The following is a 27,640-nucleotide window of genomic DNA, read 5'->3' as shown; positions in this document are numbered from 1 at the left end:
AAAACGAGCTCTGTCTTTAAATAAACAATTCCCCAACTGGTGTGAAAAGAGAAATGGCCCTTTTCACTTCACTAGACACTAAAATAGTGCTTTGGTGAGGGATGCCACAGTAGGTTGACTGCAAACTCAACTGGAAAGTCAGGGTAAAACTGAGAAAAGCCACCTCTTCCGCTTCCACCCTCAGGGGCAGCGCCCTTGTCAAGAGGTCTAAGGAACCAAGAAATTAACCGTAGAGCTTAGACAAATCCTGCACTTTCCTCTGCACTTTTCAGGCCTCTGCCTGCATCTCCAGGCTTCTCTTGTCCCCAGGCTGCCCCTCACCCTCATCTTGCTGTATCCCTACCTCCTGCACCCCCTACCCAAGGTCACTGTGCATTTAGATCTGGAAACCAGAGGCCCTGCCTTGTGGCCTTCCTCTGGCTCCATCCCTCCCCACAGGTGATGGAACAAAGGCCCAGGGGACAAGCCTTCTTATACAGTCCCCCGCCCCTCCCTCCAGATGGTGCTCTGGGCAACCTCAGCATTTCCTCCCCTGTGGCCCCAGACCACTCGTGGAGGACAATCAGGACCTTGTCCTTGGTCCAGTGTCTTGAAGGTGAACTGTGTTGCCACAAGACCAAGACCAAGACCAAGACCAAAAACAAGATGGCCTGTGGGATGGAGCCAGAGACAAGAAGAGAAAGAGGTCAGGCCTCAGAGGCTAGCCCTGAGCTCTTGTGATCCAGAGCATGATACCAAGGAGTCTGAGGTTCTGGACTCAAACCTGCTTCCCCCAGGTCCTGATGAAGGTCTGGTCATCACGGGAAAAGGATAAAATAAATATTGTGTAATTTTTACATATTTAATGCTCTGGCACATGGGCCTCCATTTGTTTTCCGGCAGGGGCTCTGCAAATGTTTTTGGTGGCCTTTCCCCTCCTACTTCCCGCCCAACATCCTCAGTTTTCAACATATTGCCCATGGTCACAGTGTCTCCTGTGTTCTTCCCCGGAGCTGGGATCTGGGGCAGATGCCTGAGGCCAAGGTGAGCCAGTCCACGGTAGGATCCTGTCTTTATTTGAAATGTTGATATTTTGAGGGGCCTGGATGGCTCAGTAGGTTAAGCATCCACCTTCGGCTCAGGTCATGATCCCAGGGTCCCAGCCTGTTCGTGTGCTCTCTTGTTATATCTCACTCTCAAATAAATAAATAAAACAAAATAAAAAAGAAATGTTGGTATTTTGTTCATGGTGAATGTTTTGGCATTATTTTTAAAAAATATTGCCCAAAACATGATTTCTCTCGAGTCTTGAGCTTTCGGGTTCCCTTGAACTTTACGCCTGAGACGAGTACCTCGTTCCCCTCCCACCAGCTCCTCCCCACCTGTTGCAGCATCTCTCCCTTCCCATTTCTTCCATGACAGCCCTTGTTCAGAGCCTCATCTGGTCGGTTGGTCAGCCTGCAATTGCCCACCCATCCTCAACCCGGACCCAGCATTATCTTCCTATGCATAGGTTGAATTGTGAGCCTCTCTCTCACTCGCTCTCAAAATCCTTCAAAGCTTCCTTGCCTCCCTTAGAATCCAAAGCCCATCATGCTCACTGGCAACATGTTCTGAGTCCTGCTAACCTTTCTGGCTTCATCCCTAGCCAAATCCCTCCACGTTAGGCCAAATCCCTCCATTCTAGGCCCACCTACTGGTCCTTCCCCAGAGGAGCCTGTGGTGGGCCGGATGCTTGGTCTCCCGGGCTGCTCTTCCTCTGCTGGAGCCTCTTGACTCCCTTCCTTCCCTGTGGAGTCTGGCTGAGCCTCCAAGGACTAGTGTCCAGAAGCACCTGTGGTGTCCCACATAGATCCTGCTCCTCCTACAGTGCTTTGACTCAACCTGCTCTCTGAGTTAGACTTAATCTACCTGCCCCCCTGCCCCCCCATTCCCCCCCCCACCTCAGGAGTGACCATAGGCCCCTTGATCAGTGAGCCTGCACCCTGCTTCCGACCCACGGGGCCAGGCGGCAACACCGCCCAGTTACTCCCTGGCGTGTCCTCAGCCTCCAGTTCATACTTGGACAGACATTCTGCTTATCTCCTTCATGGTCTCCATAATGGAGCTTTCTCCTCAACTACACGGATCTTCTCTGACTGATGGATGTCCCAGTGATGCCTCAGACTTGATCTGAAGTTGGAACCTTCTCCTAGACTGACGCTCTAAGCACCTACGGCAAAGGGCGACAAAAGTGACACCACGACACCTTCTATTTGACAGTCTCTCTTCCCATCTGAGGTCCTCCCACAGGAACCTGGGGCAGGGCAGGGCCACCAGAATCTGTCGCCGGTTACACACAGACACCCCTGAGTGTGGCCGGCAGTGAGCACCAATCCCCCTCCAGCCCTCTGTAGGCAATGAGGGAAAGGAGGGGCCTTTTTTGTACTCCCAATCAGCGCCTCACCCAAGGTTGGTCTGAAGGTATATTCCGATTTCTGTGAAGTCTGAAAATCAAGATGGATTCGCTTGTTTTTTAACGTGAGGTAACAGCCACTCCCCCAGCCACCCTCATGATGATTCAAACGAGCACCCTCCAAGCTCGTGGCTGTCCTCCCCCTCCCTGCACCTGAGGGTGGCGGTTTTCTCCAACCCTCGAGAGTGGAAGTAGAAGAGGTGGAGGTGGTGCTCAGATGCCGTTGCTCTGTGTTTGGGGATCTCCGTCCGTACACCCACGCACAGATCGATAGATGGTGTCGTTTCTATGCTGTTGTTACCGTTTGGAGTCCATTCTCTGGGTCTTCACTCCTGAAGGCGAGAGACCCAGAACCAGAGGATGCCAGGAACTGTGCCAACCACTCACCATTTAGCCCTCCTGACAACCCCAATGTGGGAGCATTTGGTTTCCCGGGGCTGTGGCAACAGATAACTGCAAATCGAGTGGGTTAAAACAACAGACATTTATCTCCCAATTCTGGATGTTAGAAATCCAAAGTCAGGGTGTGGGCCAGGTTGGTTCCATCCTGAGGCTGCGAGGGAGAACTTGCTCTGCACCTCCCTTCTAGCGTCTGCTGCTTGCCAGCAGTCGTCACTGTTCCTGGGCATATAGACACAAGGCCCCAGTGTCTGTCTCCTTCCCATGGCATTCTCCCTGTGATTTCTGCGTCTGTATTTCTGTCCAGATTTCCCTTTTATTATAAGAACGCCAGTCATTGGATGAGGATCCGCCCAATCCAATATGACTTCATCTTTTTTTTTTCAATATGACCTCATCTTAATTACATCACCAAAGACCTATTTCCAAATAAGGTCATATTCATAGGTACCTGGAGCGAAAACGTCAATATTTCTTTTTGGTGGTGGTGGGGCAGGTGCCAAATCAAGCCAACTAGCAGGTATTGTTCTAACTCTCATACTAAACTGAGACACAGAGTAACTTACCCAAAGATACACAGAAAATAGGTTTTTTTTTTAAAAAAATGTATTTAGTTATTCATGAGAGACACGCAGAGAGAGGCAGAGACACAGACAGAGGGAGAAGCAGGCTCCGATGTGGGACCCGAGCCCAGACCCTGGGATCACAACCTGAGCCAAAGGCAGACACTCAACCCCTGAGCCATCCAGGTGCCCAGAAAATAAGTTTTTAATTTGTCTAGATCTAATTATTACCACTTAAAAATTACTTGTACCAGGCCCTCTGCTGGGTGCTTCATTTTTCACGTCTAATCCCAAACTGACAGCATGTATTTATTATTCCCCCATTTTACAAACAGAGGCACAGAGCATTTAAGTAGCTTGCCCAGACTCACACAAATAGAAAGGGCAGATCTGGGAATGGATCCAATAATTCTCACCCCAGTCAACCCACTAGAACGTCTCTGAGATGCCTCATCCTTCTTCGCTCCATGTCCCCTGCTGTCAGTCCCTACCTGCAACTGAGAATCATGACTGTAAAGGACACGTTACTAGAACTTTCCAAGTGAACAGTGTATAGGAAAAATTAATCATTGCGATCATAGTACTGCAACTGGACGCCTCATGGTGGGTGAGAATCTGATGAGAAAGACCAAGTCTTCATCTTCTTTCCAGCAGCCAGCAGAGTTGCACGGAAAAACCAGGACAGTGAATAAGTCCCATTAAAGAGCAACATATGTCAAAAATAATCACGTCCCCACAGGGTGCTGCACATGAGCTGAAGCCGCTTCTGGGCTCTCACGGGCACCTCACTGGGAAGAAGCAACTACCACCACCGTGGGGAGGAACCGCATCTCAGCCAAACCTATAGAGTGGCTGTTTATATTGCCTCATTCTTCCTCAGAACGAAAAGTCAAAAGCATCACTTCCTGGCAGCTGCTGCGCATTCTTCCTTCCTCAACATTAAAGATGTACCTCACACACACACACACACACACACACACACACACACACACACGTACCAGTGCCTTGCAAACACAGCAGCCTGGACATGGAGCCCTTCAAGCAGTGCCTAAGCCACAGAATCTTCCTCAAGCCGATGCAAGAGAACGAGGGAGAAGGCATTCGGCCCAATACTGCAAAGGTATGACCGGCACTTACAAGCTAGAATTGGTTCTGCTTGTATCACCCCAAAAGGTATCACACGGGTAGGGACCAGGAGCACGGGCTTTGGAGGCAGGCAGCCTTGAATGCCAACTCCAGCTCTCCTATGCACGGTCCGTGGGAACTTAGGTTATTTCTCTTCTCTCAGCCTGTTGTCTCACTTGTGCAATGAAGATGCTGACATGAACCTCCCAGAGGTGTTATAAGGCATATCGACGTGCCACTTGATTCTGGACTCCTAAGAAGGAATACAAGTGACGGGTAAGAATAAAACACTGCTTTAAATTTGATCTCAGTTATCTTATCCCATGGACCTAAATTCTTATTTAAAAGAGACCGGGTTAAATCATGAATGGGAGCACAGCTCTGGGTGCATCTGGGATGGGAAACGAAGTGACGGAAAGAGTAGATACCAGATTAGTGGGACACATCCATTTCTTTCATGTGCTCGATATTAACCCCTGAATAAAATACACACACACACACACACACACACACATGCACCTGCACACAACTAGATGGGGTTAGGGAAAGGACAGGTCCCACTCTATCGTCCGCCCCTACTGTTTGAGAAGTTCACTTGGAATAGGTTTAGTTGGGGCATGTGAGTCCTGGGGTGTGCGACCCCTGTGCTCCAGGCGGAAGATGTGCTGGGAAAGGACAGGGGCCCGGGACCCTTCTCAAGTAGGAGAAAGTATACAGGAGGTAGAAGGAAAAACAACAACAAAACAGACTGACATGCCTCAAGAAATCATCTAGATAAAAGAAATATTAGGAAAAATAAATTCATAACGGTTGAGCGATTTACCTCACCTTTTTAATTGAGGTCCATGATTTTATTGTCATTACTAAAATCACATTGCTCATTGACGGGACTTTCCCACAGATTAAGTCTGTCAATACCTTATGTTCAGTTTTATATCCACGAGACGAAATCCTAAAGGGCAGGGATGAGGTCGGACTCAGCCATGCAGCCCTTGATTTAGTGTGTGGAAGGGAGAGGACAAGGGTCGGTGTGTGCCTGAGAGTGGCCCGCAGGGGCGACACCTTCGAACGGCAGCTGCAGCCCCGCTAAGCAGCTCACACTCATCTGGACAAGATGCACCTGCAGAGGGAACAGGGACTCCCTGTGCCAACCCCGGAATAAGTAAGATCTAAAACACGGATGCAATTACAAAGTGGCATTTAAGTCGGGGGGGAAAAAGCCCCGGAGTAAACAGATCATTGTTCTCATTTTTGTTCATTGAAAGTACCAATCTGTTTAAAACTAGCTTTGTAGAAAGACAAACTGAGTAATTTGCCTTGTCAGTTAACAATTCATAAAAAAATAGGCTCCAGTATCAGCTGAATGCAACCACTCAAAGACAATTTTAAGAAGTATCAAAAAAAAAAATTCTTAAGAAAAAAACAGTAGCAGCAAAAACACTGAACGTTTGTAAACAAGACCACCAGTAACAAACCTATGCTTAATAACAAAAAAATGTGCATTCTTTGTAACACATTAAATATATATATATATAATAAAAAAGATTGGCCACCATTTTTCCTTAATATACAATACTCAAAATCTGAAACACGATTGTCAATAATCGACACAAATTGGTGTTATAAGGCATGTTGAACAGTCTTTTCCACCGTGGTCAGGGGCTCATGTTGCTGCAGAGGGTAAACTTTCCAGAAGTCTTCTCCTGGCTGTGATCCTGGCACACCGGGGGCACTCGGAGGACTGGAAGCACTGCTTGTGAAAGCAAGCTCTGCACCCTACGAGCGGGGGACGGGGGACAGCCGTCAGCGACCGGGCTACCTTGCTTTCCCACCTACTACAGGTGCTCATCCCCATCCCGGGGAGACAGGTGGTCCGAAGCCAGAAAGCAGAGTCATCCAACTAGAAATGAGGCAGCTCCACACGGAGGGATTCTAAAGCCCCCAGTAGGTCACGAACGGGAGGCTGAGAGGGCCTGATGTCCGGGGGACGAAGTGCAACCCCCCCCAACCCGGGGCTGCCCCAGGGTGTTGGTGGCCGACCCCACAGGAGGCGGCCCTCCCTGGAAATGGCCCTAACTGGAGAGACCTGCCTCCCCCCTTTCCAGGTCATCTCTAGGTCATTTTCCCTCTGGCCGGGATCTGGTGACCAAGCAACACTGGGTTTAAGGATGTGGCTGGGCCCTGTCCCCACGACGTGACAAAGCTGAAGGCCGAGCTGCTCCAGCTCCAGAGCACCCCGTGGGAGTTGCTGAGCCTTCTCGGCTCCCACCCACAGCTGGACTCCTCCCTCTGCCGAGGCCTGCTGACCTCCCCCCCCCCCCCCAACAGGTGCTGGCCTGAGAACAGGCCCCCGTGAGCTTCGTGCATGCAAATCCGGGCCGGAGCTTGTCTGCTGGGGAGCCTGTGCTCGATGCCCCCTAAGGGGTCAGGGGAGACGGTGGGAGTGGCCTAAGGGGAGGAAGGGTTCCTGTCAAGGCTGAGGCTGCAGGCAGGATCAGATGGCCCCCAGGAGCCACTTTAGGGATCACAGGATTGCCTTGAGCGTGGACACATCCAAACAAGGCTGCCACACTCTCCTGGAAAGAGCCAGACAGTAACTGTGCTGGGTGCCCCCGCCTCCATGGTCTCCATAGCCACTCGGCGACTGCCACTGTCACGCAGAAGAAGCCGGAGCTGGTGCCCAAGCCTCAGGCATGATTGCGATCGATTGTGATCTGACTGTGATCTGATTGTAAAACTGGGCCGCGGCTGTGCTGGTGTAAGAGAGCTGGGGCGTGGGCCAAGGAGCAACCACCCCTATCCCCGAACCCTACACAGGGAGTCCTCACCCTCGGCCCCTGCCCCACCCAGATCCTCTGCACCCGCCCCCCCCGCCCCCCCCCCCCCCCGCACCCAAAACTTTGTTAGCTCCCATCCAGCATCCAGGCCCATGCCAGCACCACGATGCTTTAAACAACGTTGTTGTGTTTAAAGTATTGAGTTGCCGTTAAGTTAATTCTGTCTCTCGGTTGTTAAGCTATTATTAAGCGCAAGTTAGGAAGTTATTAAGATACCTGCACATCGTCTACACGTTTCGGTCTGAAATGGGAAGATGACGGCTGTACTCTGGCAAAACTCGCAGATGAAGCCCTTTCCTTGACACAGCTGTAAGGGAAGGTGCCATAAAGTTAAGGCCCCCATTTGGCCTTCTGATGGAGGAGCCACGTTACTACTTGTACAGAACCTTATAAACGTCCGTGTTTAAGCATCTGTAACCCCAGCTTCTAGAAGGAATGGGAAGCTACATCATACTCTAGGGTAGCAAGTGGATTCAAACGGCACATGTGCACTGGAGACATGTGGAGACATTTCACAGCCTGGGAGTTGGAAGCACCAGGGAAAGATCTTGATTTTGCACGCGTGCTTTTTAATGATCTACTTTTGTTTCTGATGGTTGTGCCACCGTTCCTACGTTCACGCAAACACAGAGCTCCTGTGCCACTGGATTGTGAGTCCCCATGGCTGTACATGGAAAGGCAGGGCAGATGGGGGTCCGGGGAGGTCCCATGCAGGGCTTTGGCCCCCAAGACGAAGAGGTCACTGGGCCCAGGCTTGCATCCCGGCCCTGCCACTTGCCAGCACGGTGATCTCGGCTATTCCTGAACAGCTCTGAACCTCGTTTCTCTCATCTGAAAATACTGTCCTCACGGCTGGTGGGGGTTAAGTGAGGTAAAGGCCAGGACACCCATCATAGGTCCTGATGGGTCAAGGATAGCTTGGGGACACAGCAGTTCCAGGTGAATCCTTACCTCACAGCTGGCCACATGTGCAAGGGAAGCTTTGAGAATGTCCTTGAGCAAGGGCACCAGCAGCCTCTTCTTGACCCTGACCAGGTCCTCCAGAGAGAACAGGTGGAGATCGTCGGTCAAGTGCCTCGGCACCTGCTCAAATGCCTTTAACGCGCTGCCAGGGGGGAAACAAAGAGCAATTCAGACACCCACCTGCACGGGGGCCGGGAGACAAGAGGGGTTTAGCAGGCACTCGCACTTAATGTTTTGGAACTCAATTAAAAAACAAAAAAACTAAAACTAAAAGAAGCCCAAGGGCCAGTTAACCTTAACTCGTCATCTTACATTTTGCAAGTATGTCAAAGATCCTGGAAAGCCAGGATTTTAAAATTCCATACAAGCGGATTTCAGAAAGCTGAACCAGCAGAAAAACAAACCCTTTGCAGCCTGCCCATGTTACACTGAGCAAAAGACACCTGCGAATTTGTGCTTCAAATCTGAAAAACATGTACTGAGATAAAAAAAAAAAGGAGAAGAAGAAGAAGAAGAAGAAGAAGAAGAAGAAGAAGAAGAAGAAGAAGAAGAAGAAGAAGAAAATAATTACTTGATTCTCCATTTCTCCATTCTGGCTCAATTTCAAGTCCATCTACATGCTGACTGTTGTCCAGCTGCCCGTAGGCAGGCGTGTGACCCCCCCATCCCCATATCCAGGAGTCCAGCCCTGAGCATCCAACTGGGAGCAGATCAAAGCCACTTGAGTGTCCCAAGGACACCCAAATATTGAATGTAGCTTTCCCCAACCGCCAGTGACCTCTTCCCGAATGCCCCAAATCGGGTAGTGGCATTATCATGCACGCAGCCCCAACCCGGCCACGGCCTACGCTAGATGTGGCCTTCCAGTCGTGCCAAACTGCGAGGAGTTCTCCATCTGGCCTGGGGTGCTTGCTCACACCGCTTTATCGGCCGGGGGATCCCTGACACCTCTTCGGTCCAACTCGCTCTTCAAGCTCAGGCTTTTTCTCCGGGAAGCTTTGTGGCCCTCTTCCCCACCTCACCCCTTCAGACTTAAATGTTGCCTCTTCTGCACCCTCAGGGCACGTGCGTATGTGTCCAACACGGTCGGGCAATGGTCTGTTTGTGCTTTCTCCCTGGACTTTACACCAGTCGCACTGATTTTTGTATCTGAAGCACAGAATGGATACTCGGGAAATTTTTGTAGACGGTAATAACTGTGGGTCTTGTTACATGTTACGCACAAGAAAAGCAACAGCCTGAGAAGTAATTGAACTGTCACACCGTTGCCATGAGGTAGAGCTTGAGGCCGAATAACTATAGGAGACTTGCTCCTCCTCAAGAAATCTAGTTCAAGGGGTGTCTGGGAGGCTCAGCGGTTGAGCATCAGCCTTGGGCTCAGGTTGTGACCCCAGGGTCCTGGGTTCGAGTCCTGCATGGGGCTCCCTGCACGGAGCCTGCTTCTCCCTCTGCCTATGTCTTTGCCTCTTTCTCTGTGTCTCTCATAAATAAATAAATAAAATCTTAAAAAAAAAAGAAATTTAATTCAAAAGCAATACATTATCATTAAATGAAGTTCAGAAGCTGAAAGAAGCTTTAAAACAAAACAATTCTTTAAAACTGTATCCTATTATAATAAATAATCTTCACCCTTTGAGTAATCTGTTTTTTCACTTAAGAAAAACTCATTCTCTGTCAATGAAGGCACGCCTATACCTTTGTGTCATGGCTTCCAGAAATTTCCACTTCTAGAAATTTATTTTAAGGACATATTTTCGGATGTGCACGGAGATTCAGCTAAAGTCTAGTTTTTTTGTTTTTTGTTTTTTTAAATAACCAATGGTATTACACATCTAACGAAGTATCTACTAGGTATTAAAATCTATTAGGTTTAATATCTACAAAGATATTAAAATCTATTTTAAAATAAATACATTAAAAATCTATTCGATTAAAAATCTACCGGTAAGACAACAAAACCGAAATTAGAAGTTCACTACTAGCGAGCCAGGGAGTGACCTAGGGAGAGACCCTGTGGATCGGAGCGGCGGGGACCAGGTGGCACACGGTACAGGCAGGTGTGTGGAGGCTCGCAGCCCTCCCCAGCTCAGGCCCGGCCCGGCCCAGCCACACTAGTTAGTACCTTTCAGCAAACCTGCAGGTCTTCAACAGCTTCTTGATCTGAAAAAGTTGCTCCTGGATTTCCTAATGTGAGAAACCAAACAGGGGGACACGTTAAGGCGATACATGACACAGGAAACGAGTAAATCAAATGCAACTGTTCTTTCTAACTTGGAAATGCTGCAGCTCTATAAGACGAGCCTTTGAAGTTAACCGTCTATGTAGCAGAGGTTCATGGCTGAGTCCAGAGATCCTCAGAGGGTCCAGGTGGACCCCAAGCTTCATGGAGTCTGAAGCTTACACAACCGTTGGGGGCCTTCTTTGGGGAAAACAGAAAGCTAATGTGCCAAAGGTGGAGATCCTGCCGTTTGTGGCAACAAACATCCAGGTGGATGAACCTGGAGGGCATTATGCTAAGTGACATAAAACAGACACAGAAAGAAAAAACCTGCATGGTCCCACTTACATGTCGAATCTTAAAGAAAATCCAATACACAGATGCAGAGGTGAACGGAGGTCACCAGGGATGGGCAGGTGGGGCAAACGGGGAGATTTTCCAAAGGGAACAAAATTGCAGTTGCGTCGGATAAGTCTAGAGGTCTGATATATGACATGGGGACCACAGTGACTCATACTCTACTGAATACCGGAAATTTGCCAAGAAGGTGCGGTTCAGGTGCCCCCGCCGCACACAGGGACACACATGATGTAACGGCCAGGAGATGGGCACGTCCACTAATCTCATCAGTAATCATTTCACTTGCATATGTGCATCTAATGCTCACGCAGTAAACCCCAAATGTAGAGAATTCATTTTAAAATGAAATTCTAAAAATAATAATAAGTAAATTTCAAAAGTTACATATAAACGCAAAATGATGCATAACTAGGAAACTGGCTCTGAGGCCTTGGAGAGGGTCCTGAGGCTACTGCTCCAGCCTCCGAGGGTCGATGGGCCCCTTGGGGTGGGGTGGGGGGCTGTCGGGGTCCCCGGGGATGGTGCAGCATGCCCCTGGCCTGGCCTCCCCGCAGGGGCAGCCGCTCACCCTGGCTCGGTCCAGCTCCTTGGCCTTGGCGTACAGGCTGTGGCCTGCGCTCAGCAAATTGAAAATGGGCTGGTGCCACACACTGTCCAGCAGGCGCTTGGAGAAGTTGCTGACGTAGTACCTCCTGAAGTCCCATGTGCTCAGGATCCGGGCCGGGATGCAGGTGTCTGCGTAGGTGTGGCAGCAGTCACAGAAATACTTGCCCAGGTAGTCACAGTACCGCAGGCGCCTCACGAACTCTGCAGGGCGCACAGGAGGCTGAGCGCAGGGCACCTCGGAGGGCAGCCTACCCACCGCTGTCCATTCCCCCTGCTTCCCAGTCCCACCTCCCCTCCCCGTCCCAGGTGCAAGGCTCAGATTGCTGGGTGTGCGCAGCTGACCCCATCACTCGACCTCACGGCAGCTGGGAAAGCTGGGGCAGCCACCCGAGGCCGTGGAGGATGGCCATGCGTGAGCTCTGCTTTCCAAAAACAGTTGTCAGAAAAAAAGAGAGAGAGAGAGAAATCTCCTAAAAATACTCCTGAATTTGGAAGAGGGGCACTGGAATAAACAACACTGTGGCCAAATGAGCACGAGATTTAGGGTCTAGAAATCTGGGGGGAGTCCACGCTCTGCCTCCTGTTGGCAGGCAGACTGAGGGCTGGTGGGAAACTCTTCAGGTTAACTATCCTGAAGCCATGAAAAGCAACCCAGAGTTAGATTATGGGATATCTCACACATGGGAAGGGCTTTGTAAATTATGAAGCACGCTTTGGAGGCTCTTAGGGAGGAGCACCCAAAGACCTCCTGCATAGACCGGTGAGGAAGACCTTATGGAAATGCGCGAGGGATGGGAACAGGCAATACAGGGAAACGTGGAATGCGGATGGCCGGTGACCACGTGAGAAACAGTCTCGGTAACAAAGACGTGCAGGTTATGAACTACTTGGTTTTGCATCAGACTGTCACCGTGGTAGAGGATCCGGAGCAGGTGAGGTGCAGAGGGGTGGGCGCCCCCTGCACCCGCCAGCTGACAGGAGGGCTACTTCCTAGGAGGACATTTACCCGTTATACTTCACCTCTTTGTTGTGTAGCAGGAATCCTACTTTTGTAACACTAGACAGAAACGCTAACGCACACACGGAGAGATCTAGAAGGGTGTTCCTACAGCACATTGATAACGCAGGAGGGGTAGCAATATAAATCTATGTTAAAGAAGCAACTGGCTAGGCAAGTGCACTCAGCAGTGGAACGCCAGAGAGCCCAGGAACGCGTGGGTGAGCGTGCGGAGTGGACATCCCGTGCCAGATCTGTACGATGTGATCTTGAGTTTGCTTTTGAAAACACACACATGCACAGTCCAAGAAGATCCCCACCACAAAGCCAATAGTGAAGACTTCTAAAGGGTGGGAGGAAGGATTTTCGTTCTTTGCATTTTTTTCGTTTGCTAAAACGGGCAAGCGCTGCTTTCGGAAATACATCTAACAAAATACGGTGGCAAGCAAAAGGTATAGAGACGAGTGCAACAAGTCCCTGGGTACCCACCACCCAGGTTAAGAAGAAGATAGCAATTCAGTTAAGTCTCCCGTGTGCCCTTCCCTCCCTCAACTCCTTCAACTCCTCTGTAAGTCCAAAAATATCTTAAAATAAAAGGTGAAAGGGTGCCTGGGTGGCTCAGTCAGTTAAGCGTCTGCCTTCAGCTCAGGTCATGATCAAGCCCCGCATCAGGCTCCCTGCTCAGGGCTCCATCCTGCTTCTCTCTCTGCTCTGCCCTTGCCTCTTGCTGGGGCTCTCTCTCTCTCAAATAAATAAATAAAATATTTTTTTAAAAAATTAAAAAAAAAAGTAGAGTCTAACTATATCCTAAGAACTACATAGGAAGTTGACAGGCAAAGTCCAAAACCGACGACACGGCTGATAACGCATCTACCACGTGTGCCCTGGGCGCCTGTGATGGCCTGCTTTCTCCTCTCCGGTCACACGGGACTTCTCTGAAATCGCTGCAGGCCCTTTCTTTGCTCATGGTGACCTCTACCCCCATAGCACACACACGCACATGCTTCTGGGCACGATCACTTCCCTACAGGACTTCTCACTCCCAGCCCCCCAAGCGCAGATTCAGTTCCCGTGCTGTCAATCCCACAGCACTCTGGACTTTCTCTTTCATCGCAAGCACCACCCTTGCTGTTCTCTTGGCTGATAACTATGCCTTCCAGTAAGCAAGTTCTACGAGGGGAGGCCCACGTTTATGCCACCAGTGCAGGCGTATGTCTCCATTGTTGAACCAACTTAGGGGAACACGTTAAGAGCTGATGGAGTCACGGTGACGTGTCCATAACTTCTGACTCATGCGCTCAGTCCTGTGCTCAACACGGAGGCACCGGGATACAGTGGTTAACCAAACAGGGTCCCTACTGGACTAGCTTGGGGGGGGGGGGATGAGTCATTTAAAGGAAACTGGTTTACAACTGTGATGAATGGCTAGAACTGCCATTCAGTGTGGTAGAAGGAATCCCAGACAGACTTCTGTTTTCTAGTTTTATTTCTCGAGGTGGAGTCCTCAAAGTCTTTTCCCTCCCATGACTTCCCATCAAAGGCCAAGGGAACCCTTTCCGGCAAAGCTCCTCTCCCCAGCTTTCCACAGGGCAGACCTGGGGATACCCTCACAAGCAGAACATGTGATTCCCAGTCTTCAGTGGGCAATTTGCATTTCTGACTGGAAGAAGTCTGATTTTCTAGGCCCCAGCTGACCCAGGAATGATTCCCCTCAAGCCACCTCCTCAAACCCTCTTGGAGGGGTTTGGGTAGCTCCTCCATAAGCCACGCAAACCTTCCACAGGTATCTTTTGAGGAACAGCTGTGTACCGGGTGCTGTTGTAAGAAGCGGGGGATAAAGCAATGAATAAAGCAGACAACACGTCTGTCCCATGGAACTTAGAGTCTAGATAGGGACACAGGCCAACAATGAGAAAAATCAGTAAAATCTAAGAGTATTTTAGGAAGAGAAGCACAAAGGAAGAAGGAAGGGTAAAGTGTATGTTTGTGGCCAGGAGTGTGGCAAGGTTGACGTTTTCAATATGGGAGCCAGAGGAAGCCTCCTAACTTTTGAGAGAAGAGTGAAGTAAGGGAAGTCATTCTAGGGAGAGAAAACCACGAATGCAAATCCCTAAGTCAGGAGTGAGCCTGCCTCCTTCGAGGACCAGCAGGGAGGCCACTGGCTGGGGCCGAGGGCCCAATGAGGAGAGGACTAGGGGATAAAGCCAAGGGCACCAGGTCAGCACGCAGCCCTGATAGGTCAACGTGGCCTCTTCAAGAAAGAAAGGGCAACATCATCAAGTCCTTGTAACAACTTCGTCCACAAAAGCAATGCACGCTCCGACTGGGCTCTTCTTCGCCCTGTCGCCACATACTAGGCAGGGAAGCCACTGTCCGTACTTACTGGGTTCTACCGGCGTGCCACAGCCAGCACACAGAAAGTTCTGGGCTGCTACCACGAGATCCCTCCTGAGTACAGAAAACAGTAAGTTACATTTCAGAAATAGCCAAGGGAGCATTTTTCACTGACTGGATAGGACATTGACATCAAGCTCTTCCCGGCTTGGGGCCTTTTTTTTTTTTTTTTTTTGTCATTTTTCATTATAGGATTCTTCAATAGAGTTTTCTAGTTGAGATCTCTGGGTCTTTTAAGTTATTTTTTATTTATTTTATTTTATTATTTTTTTTCTATTTTTGTTATGTTGGGGGGGGATCTCTGGGTTTGTTTTTTGTTTTTGTTGTTTTGTTTTGTTTTTCTGATCTCTGGGTCTTTTAAAAACGTCTGCTACCAGCCAAGCAGAAGTTGGTATCATGAATAACTCTTCCACCACGGGATCTTTAGAGACTGCTCAATACACGGGCACAGGAGCCCCGCCAGAGAGAACCGGAGACCCGTAACTCATGGGAGAAAGTTCAGGAAGACCAAACACCAAGAGGTGATGCACTAGGGAAGTTCACAAATGGATCCAAAGAAATCTGGAGGTCGGGTAAGACGTAAGCATCAAACATCTCCGTTGAGCAACAGTCTACTGACGTGTTTTCTACTGGACTGTTTGATGCCACAACTTCACATGTGATTTGGAAATACGAAGGTGGTCGTAAAGTTTTATTATAGTTTAGGATCAGCCAAAATGACCCAGGTAAAAATATGTGGAACCCTACCCGTATCCCTTAGAGATGACGTAGGAAGTTCTAGAGAATAAAGACACCCCTTGCTAAGGAAAGTGATCCCTCGCAAAGCCTAGGGAAGGAGCTCTCCCGCCCAAGCACCCCAGAGGCCTTCAAGGTGTTCTCTCAAAAGAAAAACGTAGGGGGCAGCCCAGGGGGCTCAGCGGTTTAGGACTGTCTTCGGCCCAGGGCCTAATCCTGGAGACCCGGGATCGAGTCCCATGTCGGGCTCCCTGCATGGAGCCTGCTTCTCCCTGCCTGTGTCTCTGCCTCTTTCTCTGTGTCTTTCATGGATAAATAAATAAAAAATCCAAAACAAAATTAAAAAAAATGCAGGACAGAGCTTATGAGGCACTTCCGTGGGTCACAGGCAGTCACCATCGCCAGTCCCTTCTTTACGCTGCAGTGTGGGTGCCACATTAAATACAACCCAAGAGGAATGGAGAAACTGCAGCTGGTTAAAATGTCCCCTTATAATGTCATATACTCTCAGAGACAAATAAAACAAACTAGTACCTTAAATAATTACATATTGTATTTATATAAATACATCTATAAAAATGAGTTTATTTCTTTTTCTTTCGCAACCTCTTTGTCGTTTGTCTTTTAGGATTTGGTTACTTCTTAGAGAACAAATTTTTTTTGTTTGTTTGTTTTTGTTTTTGCATTCTGTGTCATTTCTTAACTATAGGAGCTCTCCTCAAGATTAGATTTTCCCTTAAAAAATGTATCCATTGGGGTTTTTAAAATTTTTTTTAAATTTTTAAAAAATGTTTATTTTATTTATTTATTTATTTATCTATTTATTTATTTATTATTTAATTTATTTTTTATTTATTTATTTATTTATTTTTTATCCATCGGTTTTTATTTCACATTGCACTGGTGAAAAGAGCCATCTTTTAAAATTCTTGTATATGAGTTTTAAGGTCCCATATTAGCCCCTTAAAAAAAAATCCCCACTTGAACTTATTTAATTTTCAATTGCTATGTAACATACATGATGCAGGACACAGTTAAATTCTCAACTTGTCCAACTACGGAGCCCAAACCCTCACCCCACCCCCAAAACCCATGATAAACAGGGTGCTAAGAAGCTGACTCAGATAAATATGCCCAACTTGCCTTTTCCTAAAACAAACTTTCCTTCATCCCTTGGTGTGTAATTTTCTTCCCTTTACCTCCTTCCACGGGGAGGTGGGACCCATCACACCTTGTCACCCGGCCTGGAGGCCCAAGCAGCAGCCCCACTTACTTGAGTGGTGGATGAACATCAAATATGATTTGAAATCGGGGGGGCTCCCAGTCTTCAGCCTCTCTGATCTTCGACTGAAGTTTAATTTCCTGAACCACATCCACACTGGATTCAAAGTCTTTCCGGACGCGCTCTTCATTTACAACCTGTGTGCAACACAGAGGAGGATTTCAGAGCGTGTACCTGAACGAGCATATTTCAGGAACTGAAAGAAAAAGAGCATCCAACTGTGTCTCCAGCATTAAGATTCACCATGAAAAATTAAAACTGCCCTCCACTGAACGAGAGGAGCCCTCCCCGTCCCTGAAGCCGTCTGCAGGATTGCTGGCTGGAACACCACCTGGCTGAGATCACTTTTCTTATTTTGGGGGAGTTCATTTCTTTCCAGACTTGGAGTTACTGTAAGTAGGTCACTGGGACCTGGAATGCTTTGATTTCCCAGCAGGAGCCTCACCGCTCTTGGTGGACAGACTGACAGATGCTGCCAACCGGACCCCCAGCTGTTGTCAGACTTCCCCAGAAACAGCTCTTTTAAGCCCCTTCCCCTGCTTAACAACATCCAGTGGCTCCCAACTGAACCATTCAATTCTCCTGCAAGAATTTAAAATGCAAACTCCAGCAGATCCCCGAGTGGCTCAGTGGTTGACCATCTGCCTTCGGCTCAGGGCGTGATCCTGGGGTCCCGGGATCGAGTCCCGGGATCGAGTCTCACATCAGGTTCCCCACATGGAGCCTGCTTCTCCCTCTGCCTGTGTCTCTGCCTCTCTCTGTGTGTCTCCCATAAATAAATAAAATATTTTGTTAAAAATAAAATAAAATGGGGATCCCTGGGTGGCGCAGCGGTTTGGCGCCTGCCTTTGGCTCAGGGCGCGATCCTGGAGACCCGGGATCGAATCCCATATCGGGCTCCCGGTGCATGGAGCCTGCTTCTCCCTCTGCCTATGTCTCTGCCTCTCTCTCTCTCTCTGTGACTATCATAAATAAAAAAATTAAAAATAAATTAAAAATAAAATAAAATAAAATGCAAACTCCTCGAATTAGCATTTTATGTCCTCCACAATTTGACCATCTTCAAACCCAACCTCCCAGGAAGATCAACACCCCTCACCCCAACACAGATACACACAAACACATGTCACCCCCACACCAAGCCGCCCTGCTCAACAAATAACGCCAGGTGCCCTCCTCCCCGTCACTTTTGCCCCAGCTGCCCTTAGCCAAGATCCTCGTCCACGTGTTTCTACCTGCTACCATTTCTCAAGTCCTGAGATCTCCAGTTGGCCTTCCCAAGTCCCCCGAGAAAATGAAACAGTCCTCTTCTGCAACGTGCAGAGTGCTTTTCTCCTACCCCAGTCTTGGCTTTGCTGTGAAGTCCTCTCCCCACGGTGGGCTCCCCGCTGTCAGGGGGTAGCGGGGGGGAGCTCCTGCTCTTCCCCTGACCAGGCCCCCCCAGGTGCTGGGACTAACGCTCTAGCATCTACTCAGTAGGATATTTGTGAGAAAGAAAATGCAAAATGCTGAATTCTCGGGGGGAATAATCCACCCTCAATAAATGCCAGATCCATCCATCTGTTCCTGTCTCCCCCAACACCCGGTGACCAAACAGGGAAACGCATAAATGTCTGAAGGGAACAGCAGGCAAAATGAGAACTTAGGAACTTTCGATTCAAGGCCCATTTATTTTGATACTTACTATGGAGCCAGCAGCATTGGGAGAACCTTCCAGCTGATGATGAACTTCTGACCACATCCAGCACTTCTGGAATACTCGGTACAGCTCTTTGGCTAATAGCTCAGCGGAATTGAAGTCTGGCTCATAAACGATACTGAAAGGTAAGGGATGCAGAAAGTGGAAAACTATATTCGCGAGGAGTATGTTATGGGTCTTCAGGTTTTCAACTCTCTTTCCCGCTCCAAAAACTCGGAAGGGGTGTCACATGAGGCAGCATGCACCAACCATCCACTGGTTGTCTTACTCAACACAATTGCCCCGTGCTCAACAGAGCAGCTTTCATTTAGGTATTGAGGGTACCAAGACTGGGAAATGTGGTAAGAAGAGCACTGGATTTGGAGCCTTCGGCCTTGAATTCAAGTCCCACCTCTGCTCATTTAGCAGCACTGTGTCCTGAGGCACATTTAATCTGAGCCTCAGTTTCCACACTTATAAAATGGGAGTTAACCCCCAACCCCCCCCCCCGCCTGATTAAATGAGAATGTATATAAAGGCCTTTTAAGCTCTGTAAAAATTATAGCGGTGATTGTTCCATTGCTAAAGAGCAATCCCTGTCATCGGAACTGGCTGAACTCGGTCTGAGATGTCAGAGGTTGGGCATTCACAGTGCCTCAGAGGTCACGGCCCAGGGGTCCCGGCCCAGGTGGACACGGGAGAGAGATACCTCTTGGAAGAGCTGCAGGAGCATCCACAGGTTTCTGTGATATTGCTAAACTCACCAAGCTCTGCAAGCAAATAGAAGAAAGGGTATTAAAATCTTTCAGTCTGTTTCACTTACTCATACTCGATTTTGTAAGACTACAAAAATAGATCCCTGCACCGCAGAAAGAACGAGTTACTCAGCATCTCCATACTTCAGGTTCTTTGGGTTTCTATTATGAGAAAGTATAGCTAATGACCGAAGATGGCATTTCAAAATACACCCTCCCGGAATTCCACCCAAACGTAACTGAGAGGCCAGACAGATCTCAGACTACAAGGAGTATCTGCTTTTTTTTTTTTTTAGTATCTGCTTTTGTGTTCAATTCTGTTAAGTGAGATGAAAGATCGATTGTCGAGACATTTGAAATAGGAAGGACACCTTTTTTTTTTCTTAAATCAGGGACATAATCTGATCCTGGGAGAAGTTCCTTTGAAAGCCACTATAATGTGGGATGCCATGTGATGCGCGTCAACACGTGTGTGTGTGTGTAGCAGGAGGTGGGGGGGGTTACAAGTCATAGCTGGTGAGTTTCCAAATCTTACCTACGACAACAAAGTCATCAAAGTCACATTTACAGGCTTCTTTGAGAACGTCACCGTAAGTGGGTGTCCCAGCCACCGGACTGCCCTGTAACACAGCACAACCTAGAACAAGAGAGGAAGGGGGTTCCATCAACAAGAAAAAAAAAAAAAAAAGAAAAACTGTACCACCTGTCACATCCAACTAACCAGAAACTGGGGAATAAAATGGGCCAAGAGTTTACTTTCAAAGAGTTTTAAAACCCAGTTTTGAGAATTCAAAAATGCAGGGAGCTATTTTTGTGTTGTTCTTACATTCGCTGTGATTAAGTGAAACAGATGGATGAGGATCTGTGACGAGGAGCCCTTCAGAAGAGTGAGCGGCCTGCTTTTAGGCGTGTTTGAAATTTTCCATGATACGAAGTTTAAAAAAGAATGAAAGAGGGTAAAAAATCAGCCTCACGGTGAGGCAAAGGGTAGAGGCGACATAGAGGGTTGAAGAGTGTCCTCCCGAAATTCATATCCACCCAGAGCCTGTGCATGTGACCTTATGTGGAATTAGCCCCTTGGCAGAGGTGATCGTGTTGAGCTGAGGTCATACTGGATGAGGGTGGGCCCTAAATCCAACATGACTGGTTAGATTAGAAAGAGAGAATTATGAAAAGAGGGAAATTTGGACACAGACACTGATCTCCGGAGAGAAGGCTCTGTGAGATGGAGGCAGAGACGGGAGTGACACGTCTATAAGCCTAGGATGCCCAACGACCATGGGCAACCACCCGAAGCCAGGAGAGCCATGGGACGGGTTCTCCCTCAGAGCCTCCAGAAGGAACCAACCCCTCCAACAACTTCATTGCTGACTTCTGGACTCTCCAAGTGAGAGAAGATACATTTTCTGTTGTTTTCAGCCACCTGGTTTGTGGTATTTTGCTACAGCAACCCTAGGAAACTACTTCCAATACATCTAGGCTTTTCTATCCCAAATGCTAGTCTTGGAATTTATCCTAAGAATATCATTAAAAAGAAAATTAAGGGACGCCCGTGTGGCTTAGCGGTTTAGCGCCGCCTTCAGCCCAGGTAGTGATCCTGGAGACGATGGATCAAGTCCCACGTCAGGCTCCCTGCATGGAGCCTGCTTCTCCCTCTGCCTGTGTCTCTGCCTCTCTCTCTCTCTGTCTCTATGAATAAATAAATAAAATCTTAAAAAAAAGAAAAGAAAGTTAAAAAGGTGAAAAAAGTGGGCTTTGATCGTAAAGGAACTATTGGCAGTCCATTTAAATATTAAAATATGGAAAGCCACCTACGTGCCAAATATTGGTAAGTTAATTTTGCAAATCACGTTATTAACTCAAGAAACACCATCGTGGGAAAAATGTGAAAACCGTAGCAACTTGGAAAACTGGATATGAAATAGTGTTAAAATGATATGATCATATTATTAATGGAATTACAGTAATACGAGTACATAATCACTGTGAAACTGTACTCACATGATTAAGTTTAAGAGAAAAACACACACACACACAAAAAACACACACAAAAAAAATAAAAATAAATAAAAAATAAAAAAAAAGAGAGAAAAACACAGAGAAGTGGATACAGTCGTTTAGGGAAATATTCTAGGCCACAGATTACACGAATGGGCTTCAGAAGGGACTGGCCAGGGTTTAAAACAGCACTGCCTGGGTGGTGCGGTCAGTTAAGTGTCTGACTCGATCCTTGGATCCAGCTCAGGCCATGATCTCAGGGTCCTGGGTTCGAGCCCCGTGTCTGGCTCCGTGTGCTCAGTGCGGGGTCGGCTTGGGGTTCTCTCTCCCTCTCTCTCTCTGCCCCTCCTACTCATGCTCTCTCTCTCTCTCTTTCTAAGATAAATAGAGAAATCTTAAAAAAAAAAAAATTAAAAAAAAAAAACCCACCACCACACTGCCCCATCCTAGCGAGGTGACCATGGACAATCAACTTCTCAACACTGATTTTCTCCCGGGCAAAACAGGGGCAACGTCACCCTACCTGTGTGTTCCCCACACTCTTTTGACCGTGATCCACAGGACCATGCATTGACATTGCAACTCAGTACAAACACAAAAATATATTTCACCGATTAAACAAACAAACAAAAAAGTTCCAGGACACATTGCCTCCTCTAGGTGAGGTGAATGCTGACACTTTCCATTCTTTTTTTCATTCGTTTTCAAATGCTCTCAAGACCACCTTGCAACTTGAAGTATGCTGACCTACCCCAGAGGAGAAAAGCTACTACTAAAAAGCTAATGTCCAAAGAGAGAGACTTAATAAAAGATGCATATTTTTTTATTGGGGCAATAGAAATATTTTTGAGATTTCATTTAACATATTTATATTCATATTTAAAATATTCAGAGGCACCTGGGTGGCTCAGTGGGTTAAGCATCTGCCTTCAGCTCAGGTCACGATCCCGGGGTCCTGGGATGGAGCCCCCCCGGCCCCCCGTCAGGCTCCCAGCTCGGCTGGGAGTCTGCTACTCCCTCTCCCTCTGCCTGCCGCTCTCCCTGCTTATTTATGCTCTGTCTCTCTCAAGTAAATGAAATCTTACAAAAAAAAATAAATAAACTCAGCTAGCATTTCAAGAAATATTTATAAAATACCATCTCAGGCAAGGTACTACTGTGCGGAAGGGAAATTCAAATGGGAACAAATACTTGTCCATCCAAGAACTTAACACCTTGTAAGGGAGCTGAGACCCCGACGCACATCACCCACTGTCAGAAACAGAGGTGCGTGCCATGGGCCTTCAGAAGGCCGGGCGGCTCCACCTTGCACAACTCCAGGGGGCGGTGGGGCGCACACACAGACAATCATAGAGCATTGTGGAGCACAACCTTCGCTTAATTTCACATGAATGGTGCCCCTGTCTTGTGATGCGAATCTGGGAGCCTGTCTCGGTGCTGGTGGCAGGAGACTGCTTTCAAAGAATGGGGAGAATGAAGGAACTCATGTGAAGTTCCCGGGGCCCCAGCATTCCAGGGAGTCTAGCCAAAGCAGAGGGTGGGGGGCAGAGGCTCGTCTGCAGGCAAGTTTACCAGACTAGGGTATCTGAAGCCCATGTACAACCTGGGGAAATCAGGAGATGCCCGTTGGAAAGCTGCAGCCCGCAGGCCTAAAAGTCCCAGGATAAAACGTGGCACAAACTCGACAGGCCATTTGAGAGGCACGGAAGCTGTTCTAGGAGGACAGATGTGTGTGGGATCAATGAAAGGAGAGAGGCCGCAAGTCGAGAGAAAAATTAAAGGCAGCAAATGCATCGTGAGGACCTGAATGCACTTCTTGCAGAATGACCGACTGGAGGCTGCGGCGATGGTGCAGCTCAAGGACAGGAACAGGGACCGGAGGGAGGGGATGTCACCATTACTGAGAAATCAGGGCTGATGTGTTCACTAGAAATGGGGCCAGGACACAGGCCAACCCCCCACCCCCCAAAAAGAGTTAAAGATAAGAGCGCAGAACTAGCAGGTGCTCTCTATGTTCATGCCCTGGGAGATGTTCTCCACGGCAGGTGCTCCTCCCTGGGACCTAGACCTGGGGTCCTGTGCGCCTGGGTTGGGCTGCGCAGCCCTGGCCGGGCGCTCAGGAGGACTGCAGAGCTGCAGAGCCCAGGCCAGATGCTGCGGAGCGTGGAGGGCATGGGGAGAGGAAGTCAGGCTGCAGGAAAGGAGAATGAAGTCATTGCACAAGGCGAAAGAGGCCACAAAGCCCCAGAAAGGGCAGGTCCTCTACACTGGTCAGCCCTGTGTTTCCCACCACTGGGTTGGGTGAGGATGCTCTGTATCCTGTAAATAAACAAAACAAAACAAAACAAAACTTTCTGGGATGCTTGGGTGGCCCAGCGGTTTAGAGTCTGCCTTCAGCTCAGGACATAGTCCCGGAGTCCTGGGATCGAATCCCACATCGGGCTCCCTGCATGGAGCCTGCTCCTCCCTCTGCCTGTGTCTCTCTCTCTCTCTCTGTGCGTCTCTCATGAATAAATAAATAAAATCTTTAAAAATGAATAAAAATAAATAAAAATAAAATAAAACGAACTTCCCTTTCACTCTGAGCTAGGTAGTGCATTCAACAGCCAGCTATTGTGCATGGATTTGGTGCCAGGCGTCGTGCTCCACGGTGGGAGCTGGAGTGAGTTCTCCCCTCATTACTGAGAAGCTTCTGAGGAAGACGCTTGGTCAAGGAAGCCAAGAGGAAAAGCAAACTTTAGTTTTTCATCTTTTTTCTTTTGGAAAGAAAGGGGTTGGGAGGGAGGAACAGATGACTAGTTGAGACAATGTTAAGTTCGTTGGTTACTGCCTGCCAACCAGGTAAACGTGGCGAGCAGGTCCTCGCCACGTGGAACAAGCACTTGTTAGGAGACGGGCAGGAGGGGAAACAGATTTGGGAGGTTCCAAGGGAGACGGAATCCTGGGCAGACACCCCGGTGCAGAACATCTCCCGGGACGTGAGTACAGACGAAGCTCCAAGGGCCAGAGCAGGGCTTCCACTTAGGAAGGGCAAATGCTACCTGCAGTTCTCAGCTTAGGGACCCTATCTTCCAGGAGGGACTCCCCGGTTCCCAGGATGAAGCCCGCTCCTCCCACTCTGGGGACTACAGTGGGGGGGGGCTGCCTCTGCTACCCTGGGGACCCCATATGGCGTCCTCAGCCTCCACTCCTGCAGCCCCACAGGGATGCTCCTGCAAGGAAGGAGCACGGTGTGTTGCCCCCATTGATACCCATCACCCAGCCCCTTGGGCTCCTGGTTTGTGGGATGAAGGACAGAGGAGTCCTCGGGAAAAGAAGCAATGGGTGAGAAGAGCTGGGGGACGGCCAGGTGACAGAAAACAGAGGAACAGGGAAACCATCAGCCACTGCCAAGGAGAAAGTACGATGGAGTCGAAGGGGGAAAAAACAAAACCCAAACCAAACACATTGATGTACCAACCGAGTGGAACATGATGACAACCAAGGCCAAATCCCAAAGGCAAAAATGGTGAGGATAATGGTTATCCAGGACCTTTTAGACAAAGGATATGAAGATCTACTTTGGGACATGCCCGGAAAAGAGACGTAAGCACAGAACACAGCATAGAGTTCCCCTGATTTGCCCCCACTTGCCTTCATAGCCGCTGTCAGAAGAGTTGGAAGACCCAGATCCTTGCTTCATGTTGCTATAGAAGTTCGTCTCAGCATCAGCGTGACCACTGCCGGGTGCCCCCCTGGCCTCTTCCTCACCCCAGGGGTCTGGGTGCTGCTGACTCAGGATGGCATACTTGATCTTCTCCATTGCCGCTATAATCATATCCGCAACGTAGAAGTGGGCGTTTTCCTGCAGGAAAAAAGAAAAGTATCAGTTAAAATACTCACAAGCGTGATCTCCTGTTTTCCACGGAGGGTGTATTGGGTTGAAAAATCAAGAGGCTACATCTAAGTGGAGCCAATGCACGGAAACAGAAATGTCCATTTACCTGAGGGACCACAGGTCATCATAGGAAGGACGGCCCATATCTTCCAGACACACACAGTTTAGCCCCCTGCGACCAACAGACAGCCCACGCTGGATTTCTCATGATGGAAAATGACCCCCGGGGTTGGCAGTGGCCCGGGGGGTAGACGACAGTCATGGAAACCTGCCCCGCTGAGCGCACTGACTCAGAGCCTGCCTTAGCTTATGCTCCTGTCAAAGGCTGGAAGGAAACCTACGTGCCACGCTTCATCAAGTGAAGTTTCCAGATTTAAATCAGAACAGTACCATCTATGGAATTAACACCCTCTGTGGTTAAAAAAAAAAGGAAAAAGAAAAGAAGAAAGAAAGATGTGTTCACCTTTTCAACATCGACAGGGAGCAGGAATGCTTCTGGTGAGAAGGGATTCAAGGTTCTTCCACTGACTTGCACAGCACCTGCCAAGGCAGCAAGTTATTAAAAATGGATAAAAAGAAGTTCAAAGAATCCTGAGAAAACCAAACAATTGTAGGCAATGGTCTTTGAAAAAAAATTTTTTTAATGAGCACAATTCAGGAATAAATTAGGATGCCAGAAGAAGACAGATCCTTCTGGTGGTTGGTGGTAGGCATCGCAGATACTGCCTGAACAATGATCCCAGCACCCAGGGATCATTTCTAGCCTCTTGGAGCAACTTGGAGGGACTCTTCAGAGAAGGGATGGGAGATGGAGGAGACCCATGAGGAGGCCAAGAGGGTAGAAAGAGAAGAGGATCGTGGAAACTCCCTACACGAGGTGGAGAAGGGCAAGAAGGAACAGCCTAGAAGCAGGGCCCTAAGGGTCATGGGATCCCTCCTCCCGGGCGCTGCACCGGACCCGAAACTTCTTGTTTAGGGAGACAAGTCTGTCTGCAAAAGGCCCGCGTGAAGTGCTTCTCTAAAATGTTCTTCCTCCAGCCCAAAGCAAGAAGAAACCGCAGAGGGTATGTCCAGCTGACTCCCGCGCTCTGCACCCCGAAACCGCTCCCTTCCTGGCAGCCAAGACCATGGAGACAAAAACGCCCCCAAACAAAAATGCCCACTGCCGTGTGTGATTTCTTCTTGCAGGTGTCAGGCAACAGGCTCCTGCGAGCGCCCGAGGGCTGAGCTGCTCCAACCCGCTCCCTGGGACCAAAACACTGCAGGTGGCTCGTGGATGATGTGGATGATGCAGCTCTCAGGGCGAGCAGCAGAGGGGCCAGCTGGATCCCCTGGCCCTGGCCCTGGCTTCAAGACAGTGACCGTCCCCCCCAGACCCTGCACCTCTGGGCTGCAGAATCCGCGTGGGGTGGGTACACTTCTCCCGAGAAGGACTCCGTAGCCACCAGTATAGGACCTGAGTGAGGTCCACCTGTTGCCGCCACGCAGTTCTGTCCTGAGGGTGACAAGCAGCTACAGCGACACAAAGCTTGTATTTGTCAGATCAGGGGACTGGCTGGCTTGGGCCCGCAGGCCATGGGCTTTGGACCCTGAGCAGAGAAGGAAAAAGGGACCGAGAAGATGCCAACAGGGTGGACACCAGCCGGTCCGGCCTCTGCACTAAAAGGTCCTCACCCCTTAAACTGGATAGTTCCCAATTAGGAGGTTGGAGGAGACTGGGAATGGGAATGGGCACCTCTGCAAACGCCAGGAACTGTGGCAAAGTGTCCTCGGGCCTCGGGAAACACTTCTCGACTGGGGGAGCTGGTGGGGGGTCTTGCTCTATCATATTTTCTAGAAAAGGACTAACCCTGCTGCTGTCGTTGGTGACCCAGTGAGGAAAATGGGGGGAAATTCTGTATCCTAGTACAAAAGGCCTGCTCTCGGCATTGCTGTCCCGCAACAAAGACCAGACCGTCGGGGACTTCCTTTTTGTTTTTGTTTTTTTTTAATCCCATGGGCTGAATCCCCCTACCAAGTTTGACATGGAGTGATTTTTTTTTTTTAAGGTACTTAGAGAAGTTGCTGGGGGTTACGTCTTGGGACAAAAGGGGCTGTAGTACGACCAAGCTACAGGAGAATTTTAAATCGCAGAATTACTAGCTGTAGAGTGTGGCATTTTGCTAAAAAAAAAAAATTTTTTTAAATTTATTTGAGAGAGAGTGAGAGAGAAGAGAGAGGGAGCAGGGGTAGGGGGAGGAGCAGAGGGAGAGGCAGGAGCAGGCTCCCAGCTCCCAGCTCAGCGGGAGCCCAATACCAGGCTCGATCCCATCACCCAGGGATCATGACCTGCACTGAAGACAGACATTTAACCAACCCACTGAGCCACCCAGGCAGGTGCCCCTCAGATTTGGTTCTTATTTCAAAATTAGCCCATTTT

The 27,640-nt window shown here is 48.9% G+C and overlaps 1 protein-coding gene across 8 annotated transcripts in view; it reads right to left on the bottom strand.

Moving 5' to 3' along the window:
• Positions 1-3,497: 3,497 nt before the first annotated feature.
• RUBCNL (rubicon like autophagy enhancer) overlaps positions 3,498-27,640 on the bottom strand; it is a 41,289-nt gene continuing 17,146 nt past the window's right edge. For all 8 annotated transcript variants that reach the window (XM_055336107.1, XM_055336100.1, XM_055336101.1 and 5 more), the window contains 12 exons: positions 25,685-25,761; positions 24,978-25,188; positions 19,882-19,983; positions 19,301-19,361; positions 18,598-18,730; positions 16,905-17,050; positions 14,886-14,950; positions 11,468-11,706; positions 10,444-10,505; positions 8,310-8,463; positions 7,575-7,665; positions 3,498-6,297 (listed from right to left, as the gene is read on the bottom strand). In XM_055336107.1, coding sequence (XP_055192082.1) covers positions 6,185-6,297; positions 7,575-7,665; positions 8,310-8,463; positions 10,444-10,505; positions 11,468-11,706; positions 14,886-14,950; positions 16,905-17,050; positions 18,598-18,730; positions 19,301-19,361; positions 19,882-19,983; positions 24,978-25,188; positions 25,685-25,761 — 1,454 coding nt within the window. In that variant the 3' untranslated portion in view covers positions 3,498-6,184. The remainder of the gene's footprint in view (positions 6,298-7,574; positions 7,666-8,309; positions 8,464-10,443; positions 10,506-11,467; positions 11,707-14,885; positions 14,951-16,904; positions 17,051-18,597; positions 18,731-19,300; positions 19,362-19,881; positions 19,984-24,977; positions 25,189-25,684; positions 25,762-27,640) is intronic.

This window comes from Nyctereutes procyonoides, unplaced genomic scaffold (assembly GCF_905146905.1).
Source record: "Nyctereutes procyonoides isolate TBG_1078 unplaced genomic scaffold, NYPRO_anot_genome, whole genome shotgun sequence".
Classification (NCBI taxonomy): Eukaryota; Metazoa; Chordata; class Mammalia; order Carnivora; family Canidae; genus Nyctereutes; species Nyctereutes procyonoides.
The sequence above is the reverse complement of the archived record's forward strand: the minus strand, read 5'-3'. Positions and strand labels throughout refer to the sequence as shown.